The sequence below is a fragment of the Nicotiana tomentosiformis genome, chromosome 11 (assembly GCF_000390325.3).
Source record: "Nicotiana tomentosiformis chromosome 11, ASM39032v3, whole genome shotgun sequence".
Classification (NCBI taxonomy): domain Eukaryota; kingdom Viridiplantae; phylum Streptophyta; class Magnoliopsida; order Solanales; family Solanaceae; genus Nicotiana; species Nicotiana tomentosiformis.
In genome coordinates, this window is record NC_090822.1 from 117864159 (window position 1) to 117882385 (window position 18227).

General features: G+C 35.4%; 1 protein-coding gene and 1 long non-coding RNA gene across 2 annotated transcripts; one reads left to right on the forward strand and one right to left on the reverse strand.

Annotated features, from left to right (window-relative positions):
* The first annotated feature begins 11279 nt into the window (after positions 1–11279).
* LOC104091328 (cytochrome P450 94A2-like) lies at positions 11280–13131 on the forward strand. The gene has a single exon (XM_009596650.4). It carries the CDS (start codon positions 11424–11426, stop codon positions 12960–12962), a length of 1539 nt encoding a protein of 512 aa, XP_009594945.1. The 5' UTR covers positions 11280–11423; the 3' UTR covers positions 12963–13131.
* Positions 13132–13997: 866 nt separating this feature from the next.
* On the reverse strand, positions 13998–15280 carry LOC138900864 (uncharacterized). The gene is made up of 2 exons (XR_011412174.1): positions 14405–15280; positions 13998–14315 (listed from the first exon to the last, which is right to left on the reverse strand). It is a non-coding gene; the product is annotated as an uncharacterized lncRNA (long non-coding RNA).
* Between the last annotated feature and the right edge of the window lie 2947 nt (positions 15281–18227).

Here is an 18227-nt window from a genome sequence, read left to right on the forward strand (position 1 = left end):
ACTTGAGGTCGGAGTACCACCAGTTGAGAATCATAGAAGAGGATATATCTAAAACAGCCTTTAGAACTCGCTACGGGCACTATGAATTTCTAGTAATGTCCTTCGGGTTGACAAATGCTCCAACTGCATTCATGGACCTCATGAACAGAGTTTTCAAGCCATTCCTTGATACCTTTATTATCGTGTTTATAGACGATATTTTGGTATACTCTAAGAGCAAGGAAGATCATGCAGAACACCTCAGGATAGCCTTGCAGACCTTGAAGGAGAATGAGCTTTATGCCAAGTTTTTAAAATGTGAGTTTTGGTTGCAGTCAGTGGCATTCTTAGGCCACGTGGTATCTAGTGACGGCATAAAAGTAGATCCTCAGAAGACAGAAGCAGTCAAGAACTAGCCTAGGCCGACAATGCCAACCAAAATCAGGAGTTTCTTGGGGTTAGCTGGCTACTATAGAAGGTTTGTGGAGGGATTTTCCTCACTTGCAGCTCCATTAACTAAGTTGACTCAGAAAGCAGTTAAGTTCCAGTGGTCTGACGCTTGTGAGCAGAGTTTTCAAGAGTTAAAGAAGAGGTTGACCACTGCATCTGTGTTAACCTTGCTGACAGGTTCGGGAGGGTTCACAGTGTATTGTGATTCCTCTAGAGTGGGTCTTGGTTGTGTCCTTATGCAAAATGGAAAAGTTATTGCTTATGCTTCCAGGAAGTTAAAGAATCATGAAAAGAACTACCCCATACATGACTTGGAGCTTGCAGCAGTGGTGTTTGCATTAAAGATATGACGACACTATCTTTATGGCGAGCATTCTGAAGTATTTACAGATCACAAAAGCCTCCAGTACATTTTCAAGAAAAAAGAATTAAATTTGAGACAAAGAAAGTGGCTCGAGCTATTGAAGGATTATGACATCAATATCCTTTATCACCCGGGTAAAGATAATGTGGTAGCAGATGCACTTAGTAGAGTCAATGGGTGTCTTGGCCCATCTTGCAGTACAAAGGCGAACTTTAGGTCGAGAAATTTAAAAACTAACAAATAATGGAATTAGATTGGATGAGACCGAAGAAGGAGGTATAACTGCTTATGCCTTAGCGCAATCCTCCCTTGTTGCACATGTTAAGGCTAAGCAAGACGAAGATCTGTACTCAGTGAAGTTAAAAGAAGGAGTCAGAAACAAAGAAATCACTACTTTCACTCTAGGAAGTGACGGAGTTTTGAAGTTGAATGATCGGTTATGTGTGTCTGATGTAGATGGTCTGAGAAAGGCCATAATGGAAGAAGCTCACAGCTCGAGGTACTCTATCCACCCAGGAGCTACCAAAATGTATCTCGACTTGAAAGAGTTGTATTGGTTGAAAGGCATGAAGAAGCAAGTAGCAGCTCATATGGCTAAATGTTTGAATTGCCAGCAAGTCAAAGCCGAGCATCAGAGGCCTGGTGGCCTAGCTCAAGATATAGAGATACTACAGTGGAAATGGAAGATGATTAATATGGATTTTGTAGTAGGTCTACCTCGCACATACCGTAAGCATGATTCAATTTGGGTTATTGTAGACCGACTGACAAAGTCCGCGCAGTTCCTACCAATAAAGACGACAGATTCCGCGGAGCAGTACGTGTAGTTGTACATCAAGGAAATAGTCCGATTGCATGGTACTCCACTTTACCTTAAAAGTGGCTAAATTTCGATTACTTTTGAAACTGTGACTATTTTTGAATGACCACTTATAAATCTAGCTATTTTTGAATTTCTTCCATGTTATGAGTATACACAGAGGCCAAGTTACAGTGCGTGAAAGATAGAACACCTTTCTCCTAAAATTTATATTACATAAATCAAATGCGACTCTAATGCTATGAGTATACACAGATGTGGAGTTATCGTCCGTCAAAGATAGTCGCTTGAATATCTTTCACCTGAAAGCTATATTGTATATATAAATTAAATAGAAAAATTAACCCAAATAGTCGTTCTCCTAATCTCTTAAACTAAAAATAGCCGCCAGATGTATAATATATGTATTATTCATGTATAATATATGTATAAATATGGATAATTAATGCATAGTCTATGTATACCGACTAGAAAAAGTAAACATTAAATCTGACCGGCTATTTATGTAACAATCCTTTACTAAGTATTATTTTCTCTATAGATATATCAAATCTTGATTACCGTTAGACACCCTTAATTCCCGGCTTCGCTATTGATAACACATACTATGATTATACATAAAATAACAACACAAAGAATAAAAGAGAAGGGCACACTAAAGTCTTAGCATATGACTTTACATTATGGCTATGTTGACGTTGTCACAGCAGAGATTCCTTTTATGCATAAATTTACTTAAACCAAAGGATAAGGAGTAATAGATACAGTAGGCTGTTATCCATCTTTTTCAGATTACATTATTAATGTACAGAATTTTAATTTATGAGTTCAAATCTATCTTTTGTTATTTTTAATGAAGTTTTACACTTACGTCAAAAATTAAAATGCGGCGCTTCTTCTACATCCGCATTTGATGGCCGTATTTTGATGGCCGCAATTACTTAGAACTGTGAGCTGTCATTGGCAAAGCGATGAGTGATAAAATAGAAGCTTAATTGACAACATTTTCCACGTGATAAAACATCCCAAATACAGAAGCTTAATTGTCGACGTTCTCTGTTGAAGATACGGCATCTATTCCTATTTAGTTGTGATATATATATTTTTTTAAAAATTATATTTGTCAACTTTAAAAAGTAAGAGAAAATTAATTATTTTTAATTTGCCTTTAACATTTATTGTTCTATAATTAGGAGGCAGGTAAATAAATAAAAATTAAAGAATTAGTCAAATTATATTCCTAGTTAATTTTTCTTTAAGGATTATGCAAAACTTTATCCTCACAATTAAATGAGAACGGAGGGAGTAGAAGAGAAGCTATATTAATTAGTTTTTGTCCTTTCTTAAGATATTTGGGCTCTCCTTGACCAAATCTTTTACTATAACCCCCAAAATACCTTATTTCGTAAAACACGACGCTTGACTCCTCCTACATATTCATTTCCATCATTCAACCTTTTTCACGTGCAAATACTTTTAAATTTATATTTTATATATAAGGGCATTTCAAATATTCTAATAAATACAAAAATCGATATTTGTTTACCAAATACATCAACTATGTTATTACATATCAGTTTAAGCACTTGTACCCAAACCTTTAGCTTCTTATTAATAAAATCAGTTTCAGTTCCTAAAATATTTTAAAGGAGTAAATGTCTATCAACTATCTTAATCAACTAAATCAAACATCCCCCCCAACCCCATTTAAATTTTTAATGTGTTTAAATTTTATACACTTATAATATAATTTTTACACTATTAAATCATCTGAAGGTTCACTAGAGGTAACTATTTATAATATGTGAAATTTGTTATTAAAAAAATAAAATAGAAAACAGCTAGTTAAAACAAATTTGTCTTAACCAATCTTTTTTTCCTACCCAAGTCCACCAAAATCCCAAGATCATATCCTATTATTGGCTCTTATTTCTCAATTAAATCCAACAAAAATCGTCGGATTCAATGGACATCTGACATTGTTTTAAGTAGACCAACTCTTACTTTTACCCTCCGTCGACCTTTTGGCCATCGTCATATATTCACAGGAAATTCCTCAAATGTTCAACATATTCTCAAAAACCATTTCCATAATTATCAAAAAGGGTATCTTGGTAAGGAAACTCTTAAGGATCTTTTAGGTAATGGGATTTTTAATACTGATGGTGAAATTTGGAAATACCAAAGAAAACTTGCTAGCCATGAATTCAACTCGAAATCTTTGCGTAAATTCGTTGAGAAGGTAGTAAATGTTGAACTGTGTGATCGTCTTATTCCTATTCTGACAGGCCGCGGCTTCTCAAAACTGTGTTATTGACATACAAGATTTGCTTCAGAGGTTTGCTTTTGATAACATTTGCATGGTTGCTTATGGTTATGATCCTGCATATTTGTTACCATCTTTCACTACTAGAAATTCGCTAAAAACCGACCAAAAATACCGACCAACGTTGGTTGGTTATGGCAAATTACCGACCAAAACGCGACCATTACGGTGTGGACGGTGTTTTGATGGTCGGAATGGCTTACCGACCAAAGTTGGTCGGAAATTACCGACCAACTTTGGTCGGTATATTAAAACGACCATCTGACAAGTTTAATTACTTACCGACCAACTTTGGTCGGAAACATATTTTATTAATTTAATTTTACCGACCAAAGTTAGTCGGTTTAACTAAATTATATTTTTTTATTAATTATTAAAATTAAAAAAAAACGACCAACTTTGATCGGTAATTGAAAATATATATTTTTTAAAAATAATTAAAATTAAACATTACCGACCAACTATGGTCGGTAATCTCAACAATGCAAGCAAAAAACCGACCAAAGTTGGATGGTAGTGTTGAATTCTGGGAATTCAATGTTTATTAACCGACCAACTTTGGTCGGTATTTTGGAATAATTTATTTTTTTTATTAAAAATCGACCAACTTTGGTCGGTTTTTCTGTGTTTAATTTTGGCATAAAATGCCTGTTTTGGCAGCTAAACCACCTGCCAGCATACCAATACAACAACACAACAATAACAACAACAACAACAACAAAAACACAACAACAACAACAACAACAATAATACAACAACAACAACACAACAACAACAACACAACAACAACAACAACAACACAACAACAACAACCAAAACATTCAATAAATACTTTAAAACTAACAAATTAAAGTTCAATTGAACATAAAAATCCAAAATCAAGTTAAAACTAATTACAACAAGTTCAAAACTGGTTCTATTTGTCTAGTTCAAAATATATAAAAGTCAAGGGGTGTTTTCTACAACATCATCATCACCGTCTGATAAACGTTCATCTACAAGACGATATAGAGAACGGTCTTGTGGAGGATGGGAAGCACGATCATGGGGAGGACGGGAGGAACGATCACGAGCAGGGCGGGAGGAACGATCACGTGGAGGTCGACCCTCTGGAGATGACTCACGAGATCGGGGCAACGGAAAAGCTCCACTAGATAAGAGAGTTCTGATCTGAGCTTGCATGCCAAGGAATTGAGCATCTCTAAGCCTTTCTCTTTCCTTGGCCGCTTCTAGCTCTGATGTGAGCTTTGTCACTGTCTCCCGCATCGCGGAGATGCTCTCCCTATTAAGTTGCTCGCCTTGCGAGGAAGTCCTTATTCCTCGCATTCCACACTTATAACGATGGAAGTTTTTAGTAGGAAGCCTGTATACCTTCCCCCATTTTGGACCGCCAACAGACTCCAACCATATTCTTTCAGCATCCTCGTCCGAAGGTTGGGTTGGCTCACCCGATTCACCAGCTGGATGACTACGGATGAATTTCTCCATGTTACTTTGGTAGCGACCCTATATTATTTTAAATTAAATCAGTATTTCAAGTTTTTTATAAAAGTAAATTATAATACTTAAATAAAATTGAAAGCTTACATATGCAGTCGAGGCCCGGTCCTCGACCCACCTATCTTGATCCCCCTATTTCTTCTTCTTCACAATATGTGTCTCCTTGAATAGCTCATCATGACTCATTGGACACCCATACTTCTTTTCCTGAAAACAAATTAATTTAGTTAATAAACAGAATTGATATACGTAGAAAAGTAAAATAATTTAAGCAATTACGTACCAATCTTCTTTTTATTGTCTCTAGGCTGATCGCACCTCCAGTGTGCAAGGAGCCTCCCTTCTCGGATGCGCGAGCTTTCTTTCCTTTTTCGCTCCTCTCTAGGAACTCTGCGGTAAGCCATTGCCTTTGCAAATCATTCCACAAATTCTCAAGTAACCAGCCAGGCCTCTTGTTCTTCTTTCTAGCACCCGAGAAAGCATCCGCCAATCTCTTGCGAGCTTTATGATGAAAATTTGTAGCCACTTCCGCGCTATAGCGATCTTCTCATACACACTTGCTCTGTATTTCAAAAGTTAAATATTAGATGGAAACATCATAAATATAAATTATTAAACTGTTTAAAAGAACATTTATACCTTAAATTGATTGAAAATTTGCTCCTTCAGTGAGAATAGGCAATCAGTCCAAGTCGCATAAGGGCCATCATAAAGCTTTCTGATGGCATTGGTGATTATCCTCGTAGTCTTATTACCCAGCCTGAACCTGCAATTTAACAATAAAAACACATTAATATCTTAGTAAAAATGTTACAAATCAATAGACACAAAAATAATGAATAACACTTACCCATCACCCTCAGGGACTATGATGATCCTGCCATATCGATCATAATGCACTACCTCGTCATCACCATCCGAAGCATGTGTATCAGAGGCATGTGAAGACGGTGTAGGCGGGTCAGAGCTAATGCCTCCCAGGCGAAGGCCTGCAATAGATGGAGTCGATGATGAAGATGGTTGCGATCCCTGTGACTGCGACATAGCTGGATGCGACCCAAGTGGATGTGATACCGATGGCTGTGACCCGAGTGGCTGTGACCCGAGTGGCTGTGACATGGGTGGATGCGATCCATGTGGCTGTGATATGTAGGGATGTGATCCATGTGGATGTGATGCAGATGGCTGTGAGGCAGCTGGACTGTATGTCGGACGTATAGTCCTGTGGCCCTGTGATGGAAGACTGGGTGTCTGAATGAAGGTGTACGGCTCGTGATCTCGTGGCAGCTCAGTATAGCCGTGTGGTGGAGGATAAGACATAGGCATCTCTAAAAAGGGTGGACAAGAGGGATTATTATTTTCTACCCTCCTCTTTCCCTTCCTACCCTTTTCTCGACCCCGAGAACTAGTAAGGTCATTGTTACCTTGACCCTTGCCTGCCATCTGCATAATATAATACACATTTAGATTGAAACATATAAGAAACTAGCTATAAAACGAGAGTGCTTTAAAAAACCAACTTTTTAATCCTCATCGACGTATTGTTCCTCGTCCGAGAATTCTTCGTCCTCACTTGTTTGAGCTTCATCAGTTGATTCTTCGTCCTCATTTTCTATAATTGTTACTTCATTTATATCAACTTCTTCCAATATGCGTTCAGGAGTGCGGACTTCCTTCATGTAATGGACGACTAGCTTTCTCTAACTGTTCATAAAAACGTTTTGCGTCATCATTAGGAGTTTGTTCAATATTTTCATTGGGCTCACCCCCAAAAGCATCCGCAACCATATCCTGAATTCTAGAATCAAGATTTGTATTCTCCACCGACCTACTACTTTCACCAACAACCATGTTATGAAATATCTCACGGCTACCATCGATCTCTCCATGATTAGTCCACACAAAGTAATTCTCTATAAACCCCTTCCTATAAAGATGAAGCTTAACTTCCTCCGATTTTTTAAACTTCATACAATCGCACCTCACACAAGGGCACCTAATTACTCCTTCACTTTGGTATGGTGGAAGTGACATTGCATGTCTAATAAAGTCATCAACCCCTTCTACAAAATCCTCCCGCAATCCCCGCCGATTAGGATAATTTCTATTGTACATCCAAGTACGATGTTCCATCTATACAAATAAAACAAGAACAAATTAATTTATTCTACAATTATAAATTAATTATATCTTTTTTAGTTAATTCAAGATAATTATTTTTTCCTAATTACATCAATTTATATCCTAAAAGTTCAATTCATATCCAAAAAGTCCAATTCATATCTTAAAAGTTCAATTCATATCTTAAAAGTTCAATTCACAAGAACAAATCCTAAAAACTAAAATTTCAATTCATATCCTACGAGTTTAAACATAAACTAACTAAACTAAAGAAATTCAACCCATACCCTAAAAGTTCGATTCACAACAACAAATTAATTTATTCTACAATTATAAATTAATTATATCTTTTTTAGTTAATTCAAGATAATTATTTTTTCCTAATTACACCAATTTATATCCTAAAAGTTCAATTCATATCCAAAAGGTCCAATTCATATCTTAAAAGTTCAATTCATATCCTAAAAGTTCAATTCACAAGAACAAATCCTAAAAACTAAAATTTCAATTCATATCCTACGAGTTTAAACATAAACTAACTAAACTAAAGAAATTCAACCCATACCCTAAAAGTTCGATTCACAACAACAAATTAATTTATTCTACAATTATAAATTAATTATATCTTTTTAGTTAATTCAAGATAATTATTTTTTTCTAATTACACCAATTTATATCCTAAAAGTTCAATTCATATCCAAAAGGTCCAATTCATATCTTAAAAGTTTAATTCATATCCTAAAAGTTCAATTCACAAGAACAAATCCTAAAAACTAAAATTTCAATTCATATCCTACGAGTTTAAACATAAACTAACTAAACTAAAGAAATTCAACCCATACCCTAAAAGTTCGATTCACAACAACAAATTAATTTATTCTACAATTATAAATTAATTATATCTTTTTTAGTTAATTCAAGATAATTATTTTTCCTAATTACACCAATTTATATCCTAAAAGTTCAATTCATATCCAAAAGGTCCAATTCATATCTTAAAAGTTCAATTCATATCCTAAAAGTTCAATTTACAAGAACAAATCCTAAAAACTTGCGAATGTCTTAGCATATGACTTTACATTATGGCTATGCTAATGTTGTCACGGCAGAGATTCCTGTTATGCATAAATTTACTTAAACCAAAGGATAAGGAGTAATAGATACAGTAGGCTGTTATCCATCTTTTTCAGATTACATTATTAATGCATAGAGTTTTAATTTATGAGTTCAGACTTATCTTTTGTTATGATTTTAATGAACTTTTACACATACATTAGGACAAAACGAATGGACCATATCTGATTTCAATGTGTAAAAATAGCACAGGCTAGCAAGTTTTCGGACTAGTCATTGAAAAATAGTCAGCATTTGCAAAGTCATTGAAAAATAACTACTATTTTGCTGCAACATGAAAAGTTCAAGCATAATATACTGGAGATCGGTGCACCTGTGTATGAACTTCCAGCATATTATGCTGGAACTCCAGCACGCGGAAGGTTCCAGCATAATATACTGGAGATTGGAGCACCTGTATATGAACTTCCAGCATATTATCCTGGAACTCAAGCACGCAGAAGGTTCTAGCATAATATACTGGAGATTGGAGCACTTGTGTATGAACTTCCAGCATATTATGCTGGACCGGTATATTATACTGGAACTCCAGTATATTATGCTGGAGTATTTTTCGAATTTTGAACAATGCTTTTGTTCAGATTTCTCTTTACATAAAAATTGGCTAAATTTCGATTACTTTTGAAACTGTGACTATTTTTGAATGACCACTTGTAAATCTAGCTATTTTTTAATTTCTTCTATGTTATGAGTATACATAGAGGCCGAGTTACAGTGCGTGAAAGAAAGAACACCTTTCTCCTAAAACTTATATTACATAAATCAAATGCGACTCTAATGTTATGAGTATACACATATATCGAGTTATTGTCCGTCAAAGATAGTCGCTTGAATACCTTTCACCTGAAAGCTATATTGTATATATAAATTAAATAGAAGAATTAATCCAAATAGTCATTCACCTAATCTGTTAAACTAAAAATAGCTGTCAGATATATAATATATGTATTATTCATGTATAATATATGTATAAATATGGATAATTAATGCATAATCTATGTATACCGATTAGAAAAAGTAAACATTGAATCTGACCGACTATTTGCGTAATAATCCTTTACTAAGTATTATTTTCTCTATAGATATATCAAATCTTGAATACCGTTAGACATCCTTAATTCTCGGCTTCGCTACTGATAACACATACTATGATTATACATAAAACAACAACACGACGAATAAAAGAGAAGGGCACACTAAAGTCTTAGCATATGACTTTACATTATGGCTATGCTAATGTTGTCACAGCAGAGATTCCTCTTATGCATAAATTTACTTAAACCAAAGGATAAGGAATAATAGATACAGTAGGCTGTTATCCAACTTTTTCAGATTACATTATTAATGCAAAGAATTTTAATTTATGAGTTCATACCTATCTTTTGTTATGATTTTAATGAACTTTTACACATAAATTTATATTTTGTGTCAAAAATTAAAATGGGGCGCTGCTTCTACATCCGCATTTGATGGCCGCAATTACTTAGAACTGTGAGCTGTCATTGGCAAAGCGATGAGTGATAAAATAGAAGCTTAATTGACAACATTTTCCACGTGATAAAACATCCCAAATACAGAAGCTTAATTGTCGACGTTCTCTGTTGAAGATACGGCATCTATTCCTATTTAGTTGTGATATATATATATATTTTTTTAAAAATTATATTTGTCAACTTTAAAAAGTAAGAGAAAATTAATTATTTTTAATTTGCCTTTAACATTTATTGTTCTATAATTAGGAGGCACGTAAATAAATAAAAATTAAAGAATTAGTCAAATTATATTCCTAGTTAATTTTTCTTTAAGGATTATGCAAAACTTTATCCTCACAATTAAATGAGAACGGAGGGAGTAGAAGAGAAGCTATATTAATTAGTTTTTGTCCTATCTTAAGATATTTGAACTGTCCTTGGGTTTGACAATATCTTTTACTATAACCCCCAAAATACCTTATTTCTTAAAACACGACGCTTGACTCCTTCTACATATTCATTTCCATCATTCAACTTTTTCACGTGCAAATATTTTTAAATTTATATTTTATATATAACGGCATTTCAAATATTCTAATAAATACAAAAATAGATATTTCTTTACTAAATACATCAACTATGTTATTATATATCAGTTTAAGCACTTGTAACCAAACCCTTAGCTTCTTATTAATAAAATTAGTTTCAGTTCCTAAAATATTTTTAAGGAGTTAACGTCTATCAACTATCTTAATCAACAAAATCAAACAGGCCCCCAACCCCATTTAAATTTTTAATGGGTTTAAATTTTATACACTTATAATATAATTTTTACACTATTAAATCATCTGAAGGATCACTAGAGGTAACTATTTATAATATGTGAAATTTGTTATTAAAAAAATAAAATAGAAAACAGCTCGTTAAAACAAATTTAATTTACATCAATTACATATATTGTGTATACATCAGTTACATATAGTGTATATAAGCTTTGAACCATCCCTAATATGTAATTCCCAAGTACGTGCTATAAGTGAAGTCGACAGTCGACATGCATTCTGTTGAAAATCTAGCTACTAGTCATTTTAGAAATATAAACGTGGGGAATATCTAGTGCAAAATTCTCTAGTCTTCTAAAAAAGTTGTATATACAAACATTATATAAACAAACGATTTGGAACCTCTACTTCTTGTCTTCTCAAGCTTGCTTTCTTTAACCAATTGTATTGAGAAAGTTAAAAAAAAGAGAAGAAAATGTTCTTCAACTTTGATCTTCGTCTAATATTTTCACAGATTTATTTTTACTTCCTCCCCTTAGTATTCTTCTTGTTCTTCATCAATTTTAGAACCAATCTTTTTTTCCTATCCAAGTCCACCAAAATCCCAAGATCATATCCTATTATTGGCTCTTATTTCTCAATTAAATCCAACAAAAATCGTCGGATTCAATGGACATCTGACATTGTTTTAAGTAGACCAACTCTTACTTTTACCCTCCGTCGACCTTTTGGCCATCGTCATATATTCACAGGAAATTCCTCAAATGTTCAACATATTCTCAAAAACCATTTCCATAATTATCAAAAAGGGTATCTTGGTAAGGAAACTCTTAAGGATCTTTTAGGTAATGGGATTTTTAATGCTGATGGTGAAATTTGGAAATACCAAAGAAAACTTGCTAGCCATGAATTCAACTCGAAATCTTTGCGTAAATTCGTTGAGAAGGTAGTAAATGTTGAACTGTGTGATCGTCTTATTCCTATTCTGACTATGGCCGCGGCTTCTCAAAACTGTGTTATTGACATACAAGATTTGCTTCAGAGGTTTGCTTTTGATAACATTTGCATGGTTGCTTATGGTTATGATCCTGCATATTTGTTACCATCTTTTCCCGAGGCAAAATTTGCGAATGCTTTTGAAGAAGTTGTTCGAATTAGTAGCGAGAGATTCAATTCCCTCGCTCCGTTTATATGGAAGCTCAAGAGAATCCTCAACGTTGGATCGGAGAAGAAATTGAAGGTTTGTGCAACACAAATTCGCGAAATGGCTAAGGAAATAATCAAGGAAAAGAAATCAAATTTGACTAATTCTAGTGGTGATGATCTTCTTTCAAGATTCTTAATAAGCTCTGAGCAATATCAAGATGAAGAGTTCATTATAGATATTGTGATAAGCTTTATCTTGGCTGGAAGGGACACAACTTCTGCTGCACTAACATGGTTTTTTTGGTTGATTTTCAAGAATCCTAACGTCGAAAAAGAAATCTTGGAGGAAATCGCTAAGAGTAGTAATGAATCTTCGACGTACGATGAAGTGAAGGACATGCCATATACGCATGCATCACTATGTGAGAGTATGAGATTTTTTCCACCTGTCCCTGTGGATACTAAAGAAGCCATGCAAGATGACATTTTGCCAGATGGAACGTTCGTGAAGAGAGGAACAAGAATAAGTTATCATCCGTACGCAATGGGGAGAGCGGAGGCTATATGGGGGAAGGACTGGCAGACTTTTAAACCAGAAAGGTGGTTGGAAAGGGACGTTAAAACAGGAAATTGGAAATTTGTTCCTAGGGATCCGTTTGTGTATCCTGTGTTTCAAGCTGGACCTAGGGTTTGTTTGGGGAAGGAGATGGCATTTTTGCAGATGAAGAAGGTGGTCGTCGGAGTTCTACGGCGGTTTAGAGTGGTTCCGGTGGTGGAAAAAGGTGAGGAGGAACCAGTGTTGATAGCTTACCTTACTACTAAGATGAAGGGTGGTTTCTTGGTGAGGATTGAGGAAAGGATAAATTGATATATAGGACCCACACTCCTTTCCCTTACAATAATAAAATCTCCGTTAATTATACTAAGGGGAGAAATATAAAGAATGTATATGTTTGCGTGTGAGAGAACATATTTATGATTTTGTGTATGTTTGTCATGAGTATATAAATATATATGTTTACTTTCGTGTGCATGTATATTAATCTACTCTTATCCTCAATTATGTGAATGTGACACTTTTTTAAACTGTGTAAATTTTGATTAATATTTTAAAATATTTTTTTTTAACAAAAGTATCACATATTGAGATGAATGTATAATTCTGTACAGTAACACTAGTTTGGTTAGTTACTTTTATTGGTCCTTTATATAAATATAAAAGTGCCCAAAGGGTAAATCTATGATCTTTGAAAGCGATGTGTAACTAATTTGACCCGATCCTCCTTTAAGTTACTTTTCGTTTTTTTCTACTTCTATTTAATTGTCTATTTTCTTATGCTACCTCTAATGGCGATCTAGCCTTTTTCACATAGCTTCTTAAGTTTGGTTTAGTTTTAACTAAAAAAAAAAAAAAAAAAATCGAAATCAAATCAATCCGATAGTATATTTATATAATTTTTAAAAGTATTTTATACATATAAATATTTATTATAATATAATTTATAAATATTTCTTAAACTTTTTCACAGTTTTATCTTTTAACGTATTATTTCAAGTTTAGACTTAACATTCTTGAATGGTAAATAAATTTTATAACCCATAAATATAGTAACTCAAACAAAGTTCAAATCAATACTAATGCTAACAAAAGAAATTCAATTCATTACTAGGAATGATGAAAGTGTTGGATAATTATTTTAGTTTTACATTGGTTTATAATGAAAATGCATAACTTAGTTTATCTTTTTCTTTATTGCTAAATTTTTTTTTTGGTAAATAAAGAATTTTATTACCAAGTAATGTTATGTACAGAGTTTCAAAACTACAAAAGCAGACAAATTGCACCCGCGAGCTGAGCATAGTGCCCCAACTGCTAGGTACTCCCTATCTATCTATCTTCTACTTTGCTGCCTATGGATATGAATCCAATTCTTTTAATTTGTTTGCTACTTTTGACTTCTTGTTTCCTCGATAAAATATGTCTTGTACTATCAGCCGAAGGATCCCATCAACAGTCTTCTTCTTGTCCTGGAACAATCTTGTATTCCTCTCAAGCCATATGTAATAGACACACCCTGCGAGAGTCATTTTGTAGACCTCCGCAATGGCTTTCTTTCCATTTATTTCTCGGACTGTCCATTCAATCTCCTCATCCCACTTCAATACCGACCTTTGGAATCCCTGCCATTTGAGTAGTCTCCCCCAGATTTCTTTTGACATCCTGCATTCAAAAAATAAGTGTGGAATGGTTTCATTTTCCTCATTACACAACTTATATATTTGGTCTACTGCTTTGCCCTATCCTGCTACCTTATCTTTCGTGTGCAACCTCCCTTGGATCGCCAAATTCATTATAAAACTCCACCAAGGAACAACATAGTTGTTGCAAGTTAGTCTCCTCAATGGCACCTTTGGGAACTCCCCTCTCATCTTATGGTACATCTTTTTAATAGAGAAGAAGTGCTGGCTCATCAACTCTGTTACCTCCATTCCTACCCTTTCCAGGTATGCCTTGGCTTTAAGTATTTTAAGTAGTACCCAGGATGCTTGCTTCACTTGAACCTCCCAGATGTTCTTCCCCTTCCCGTAGTACATATGGACCCACCTTACCCACGGTTTATCTTTTTTGGTACATAGGTTCCACAGAAGTTTAATTATTGCTGCCTTGTTCCAAGTTTCAATGTGTATTACATTAAAACCCCCTGCTGTTCTGGGCCAACAAACCTTTTCCCAAGCCAACAATGCTCTCTTTGATATCTCTGTTGCGCCAGTCCAGAGAAAGCTTCTGCATGTTGCCTCTATCAGCTTCACAACTTTCTTAGGTAGCACAAAGATTTGGGACCAAAACACTTGGACTGAGAATAGTACATTCTTGATCAGTTGGATTCTTCCGGCATAGGACAAGTATTTTGTGGTCTATGAAGTTATCCTTCCCAACATCTTCTCTATAAGTGGTTGGCATTGTACTGGGGATAGTCTTTTGGAGCTCAGAGGGACCCCCAAGTGCCTAATAGGTAACTCCCCTTTTGTAAACCCTAGTGTTGTTAGAATTTCCCCTCCAAAATAAATGGAGCTTTTGTCTCTATTTGCTATCAGTCCTGAGCATTGTGAGAATTCATTAAAACAGTTCATGAGCAATTGAACTGAGATTTCATCTCCCCTACAGAAGAGAAGTAAATTATCTGCAAAACATAGTTGAATAAGCTGCAGCTTTGAGCATTTCAGATGAAAATTAAATCTGGGTTGTTTTGTAGTGTCTTGAGTTTTCTATTGAGGTACTCCATGGCAATAACAAAGAGGAATGGGGACAACGGATCCCCCTGCCTTAGTCCCTTCTTGGCTTGAAATGGGGAGTTTGGTGTCCCATTAATGATAACTGAATAAGAGACACTTGTAATACATATCATGATCCATTCTATGAACAACTTTGGGAAGTTTAGAGCATGTAGGATTTGTTCCAAGCAGGGCCATTCCAAGGAGTCATAAGCCTTTTGCATGTCTACTTTGATCATACATCGTGGGGACACTCCTTTCCTTCCATAACCCCTGACCAATTCATGGCTAATAATAATGTTGTCTAATATAATTCTGCCAGGAACAAAAGCTGATTGGCTTTGGTCTATTATAGCATCCATTACTCCTTGCAGTCTCTTTGTAAGAATTTTGGATATCAATTTATACAAAATTGTGCAGCATGATATGGGCCTAAATTGCTTGATAGTGGAGGGGTTCTTAACTTTTGGTATTAATGTAATTGTAGTGCAATTGATAGGCAGGTGCATGGTCTTTCTATTGAAGAAGGACAGGACAACATCAGTTACCTCATTCCCTATAATGTTCCATGCTTTCTTGAAGAAAAACGCATTGAAACCATCACAGCCTGGCGCTTTCTGGTCATCTATATCTTTCAGAGCATTCATCACTTCCAGTCTTGACACTGGTGCTATCAGTTTCAGCTGCATCTCTCTGTTCAGACAAGGTCCATTTTTCATTTCAATGGGTTTTATTGCAAGTATAGAGTCAGCTGCTGAGCCCAGTAGTCGTTTATAGAACCCCATTATCTCTTCTTGAATTGTCTTTTCACTCTGCAGCAGCACACCATTATCATCCATCAAATTTCTGATTTTATTTTGGGATAGTCTATTCTTCACAGATGCAAAGAAGTAGGCTGTATTTGCATCCCCCAATTGCAACCATTGGTTTCTAGACTTCTGCTTTGTTATACTTTCTTCAATAAGGATCCACTTCTCCAGTTGCTCTCTAGTTGATTTCTCTTCCTTTTTTAATTCCTCTGATATCCCCTTGATTCTCAACCCCTCCTGGACTGACCATAGTTGTTGTCTACTGTTTTTGATTTTCTCATCAACTCCTGAATAGTGAGTACTGTTGAGTTGTTTCAGTCTGTGTTTCACTCTTTTCAGTTTTTCCCATATTCTCTGCATATTCCCCTCTTTATCCATGTTGGTCCACCCTTCTATTACTTTTTGCTGGAATTCTTCATGTTCTGCTATGACATTGAAAAATCTAAATGGTCTATATGTTTTCTTCTGCTGGTCCTCCAATCTAATTGCTAACGGACTATGGTCGGAAAAGTAAGGCGTCATGATTATAATATCAAAGTGTGGATATTTGATCATCCATTCTACATTTGCCACTCCTCTGTCTATCTTACTGCTAACTGAATTATTCGACCATGTGTACATTGCCCCTATACTTCTCAGCTCTGCCATATGACAATCATTCATAAAGTCTTTAAAATCTTTAACCTCAGATTCCTGTATCTGATTGCCGTTTATTCTATCCTCTATATTCAACACTGCATTAAAGTCTCTCATTGCTAGCCATGGTCTTGCTTGATCATTTTCAATTTGCCTTAGTTCATGCCATAGACTTCTCCGATCACCAATTATATGCAGACCATAGATAGTTGTGAAGCTAAATCTCATCTTGCTATCCAATATGCAAACCTGCCCATGAATCAGTTGTACATGAGTAACTTCTACTGTGAAACTGACCCTATTAGGATCCCAAAGTAGCCAGATTCTTCCTCTATCTCCTGTTCCATAGTTGTTGCACCAGTTCCACTGCGGAGCTATTTTATTTTTGATCTTTTTTGCGACTAATTCTGTCACTCTATGTTCTACTATAGCTATTATTGCTATATTATTTTCCTTTATAAACTCCTTCATCTCCTTTTGCTTGTACAGCTTATTCAACCCCCTTACATTCCATGTGACTAACTTCATCTTGGAATGAATAGGTGTTGTCTCTCCCCTCCTCTACTTGTGCTACATTGCCCTGCTTCCATAACCTGCTTAGTTATAACATATTGCATAGGATCACCTATTGCTATAGGGTCAAAACCATTTTTGGTCTACATGCCTTCAGTTTGATGGCTCACTGGAGACCTGCCTGCTGATTTCTCCCTCACTTCTGTCCACCCTTCTTCTTTTTCTATTGTATTTTCATTTGTTGGTTCTTTCTCTATAGTTGGTATCTTAACCATCTTAGTTGTCTTAGGATTGCTTTGTGCCTTTGCTATCTGTGTTTCCCCTTTTGCGTGCCATTCTTGTCTCTGCTTAGGGGCATTCTTTCTCACTTGCTTTGGTTTCTCTTTGACCTGTTCTTGTTTCTCCTTTTGTTGGCAAGAGTGTCCCAATTGTAGGCAAACATTACAATATTCAGGACGCCAATCATAGGTCACTACCTATTCAAAACATCTACCATTTGGATCCTTCACATCAATCTTTGCAGGGAGTTTTTTTGTGATGTCAATCTCAATTAACACCCGAGCATAAGAAATTCTATCCACTCTGGTAGTACAGTCATCAGCATACAGGGGTACTCCCAAACTACTTGCTATTCGACTCAGGGATGTCGTCCCCTAACAATTCAGAGGTAAGTTTGGAAATCTTACCCATATTGGCAAAGTATTCAGTACTTCATCCTGGAAGTTGAAATCAGCTGTGCATGCCCTTGTTATTATCGGCCTGTTAATTATAGTGTTGGGGGATGCATATAACGCCTTGTCCCTGTCCTCTATAGCTGTGGAATCGGATTAGGAAGTAGCCATCGCTATGGTAGTAGACTCTTGGCTTTGCAGCAATTCCCCATTGACTTGCTATGAACCTCT

Bases quoted from the DNA above. Each gene is read 5' to 3' on its own strand.
- LOC104091328 (XM_009596650.4), top strand. From the start codon at position 11,424: ATGTTCTTCAACTTTGATCTTCGTCTAATATTTTCACAGATTTATTTT.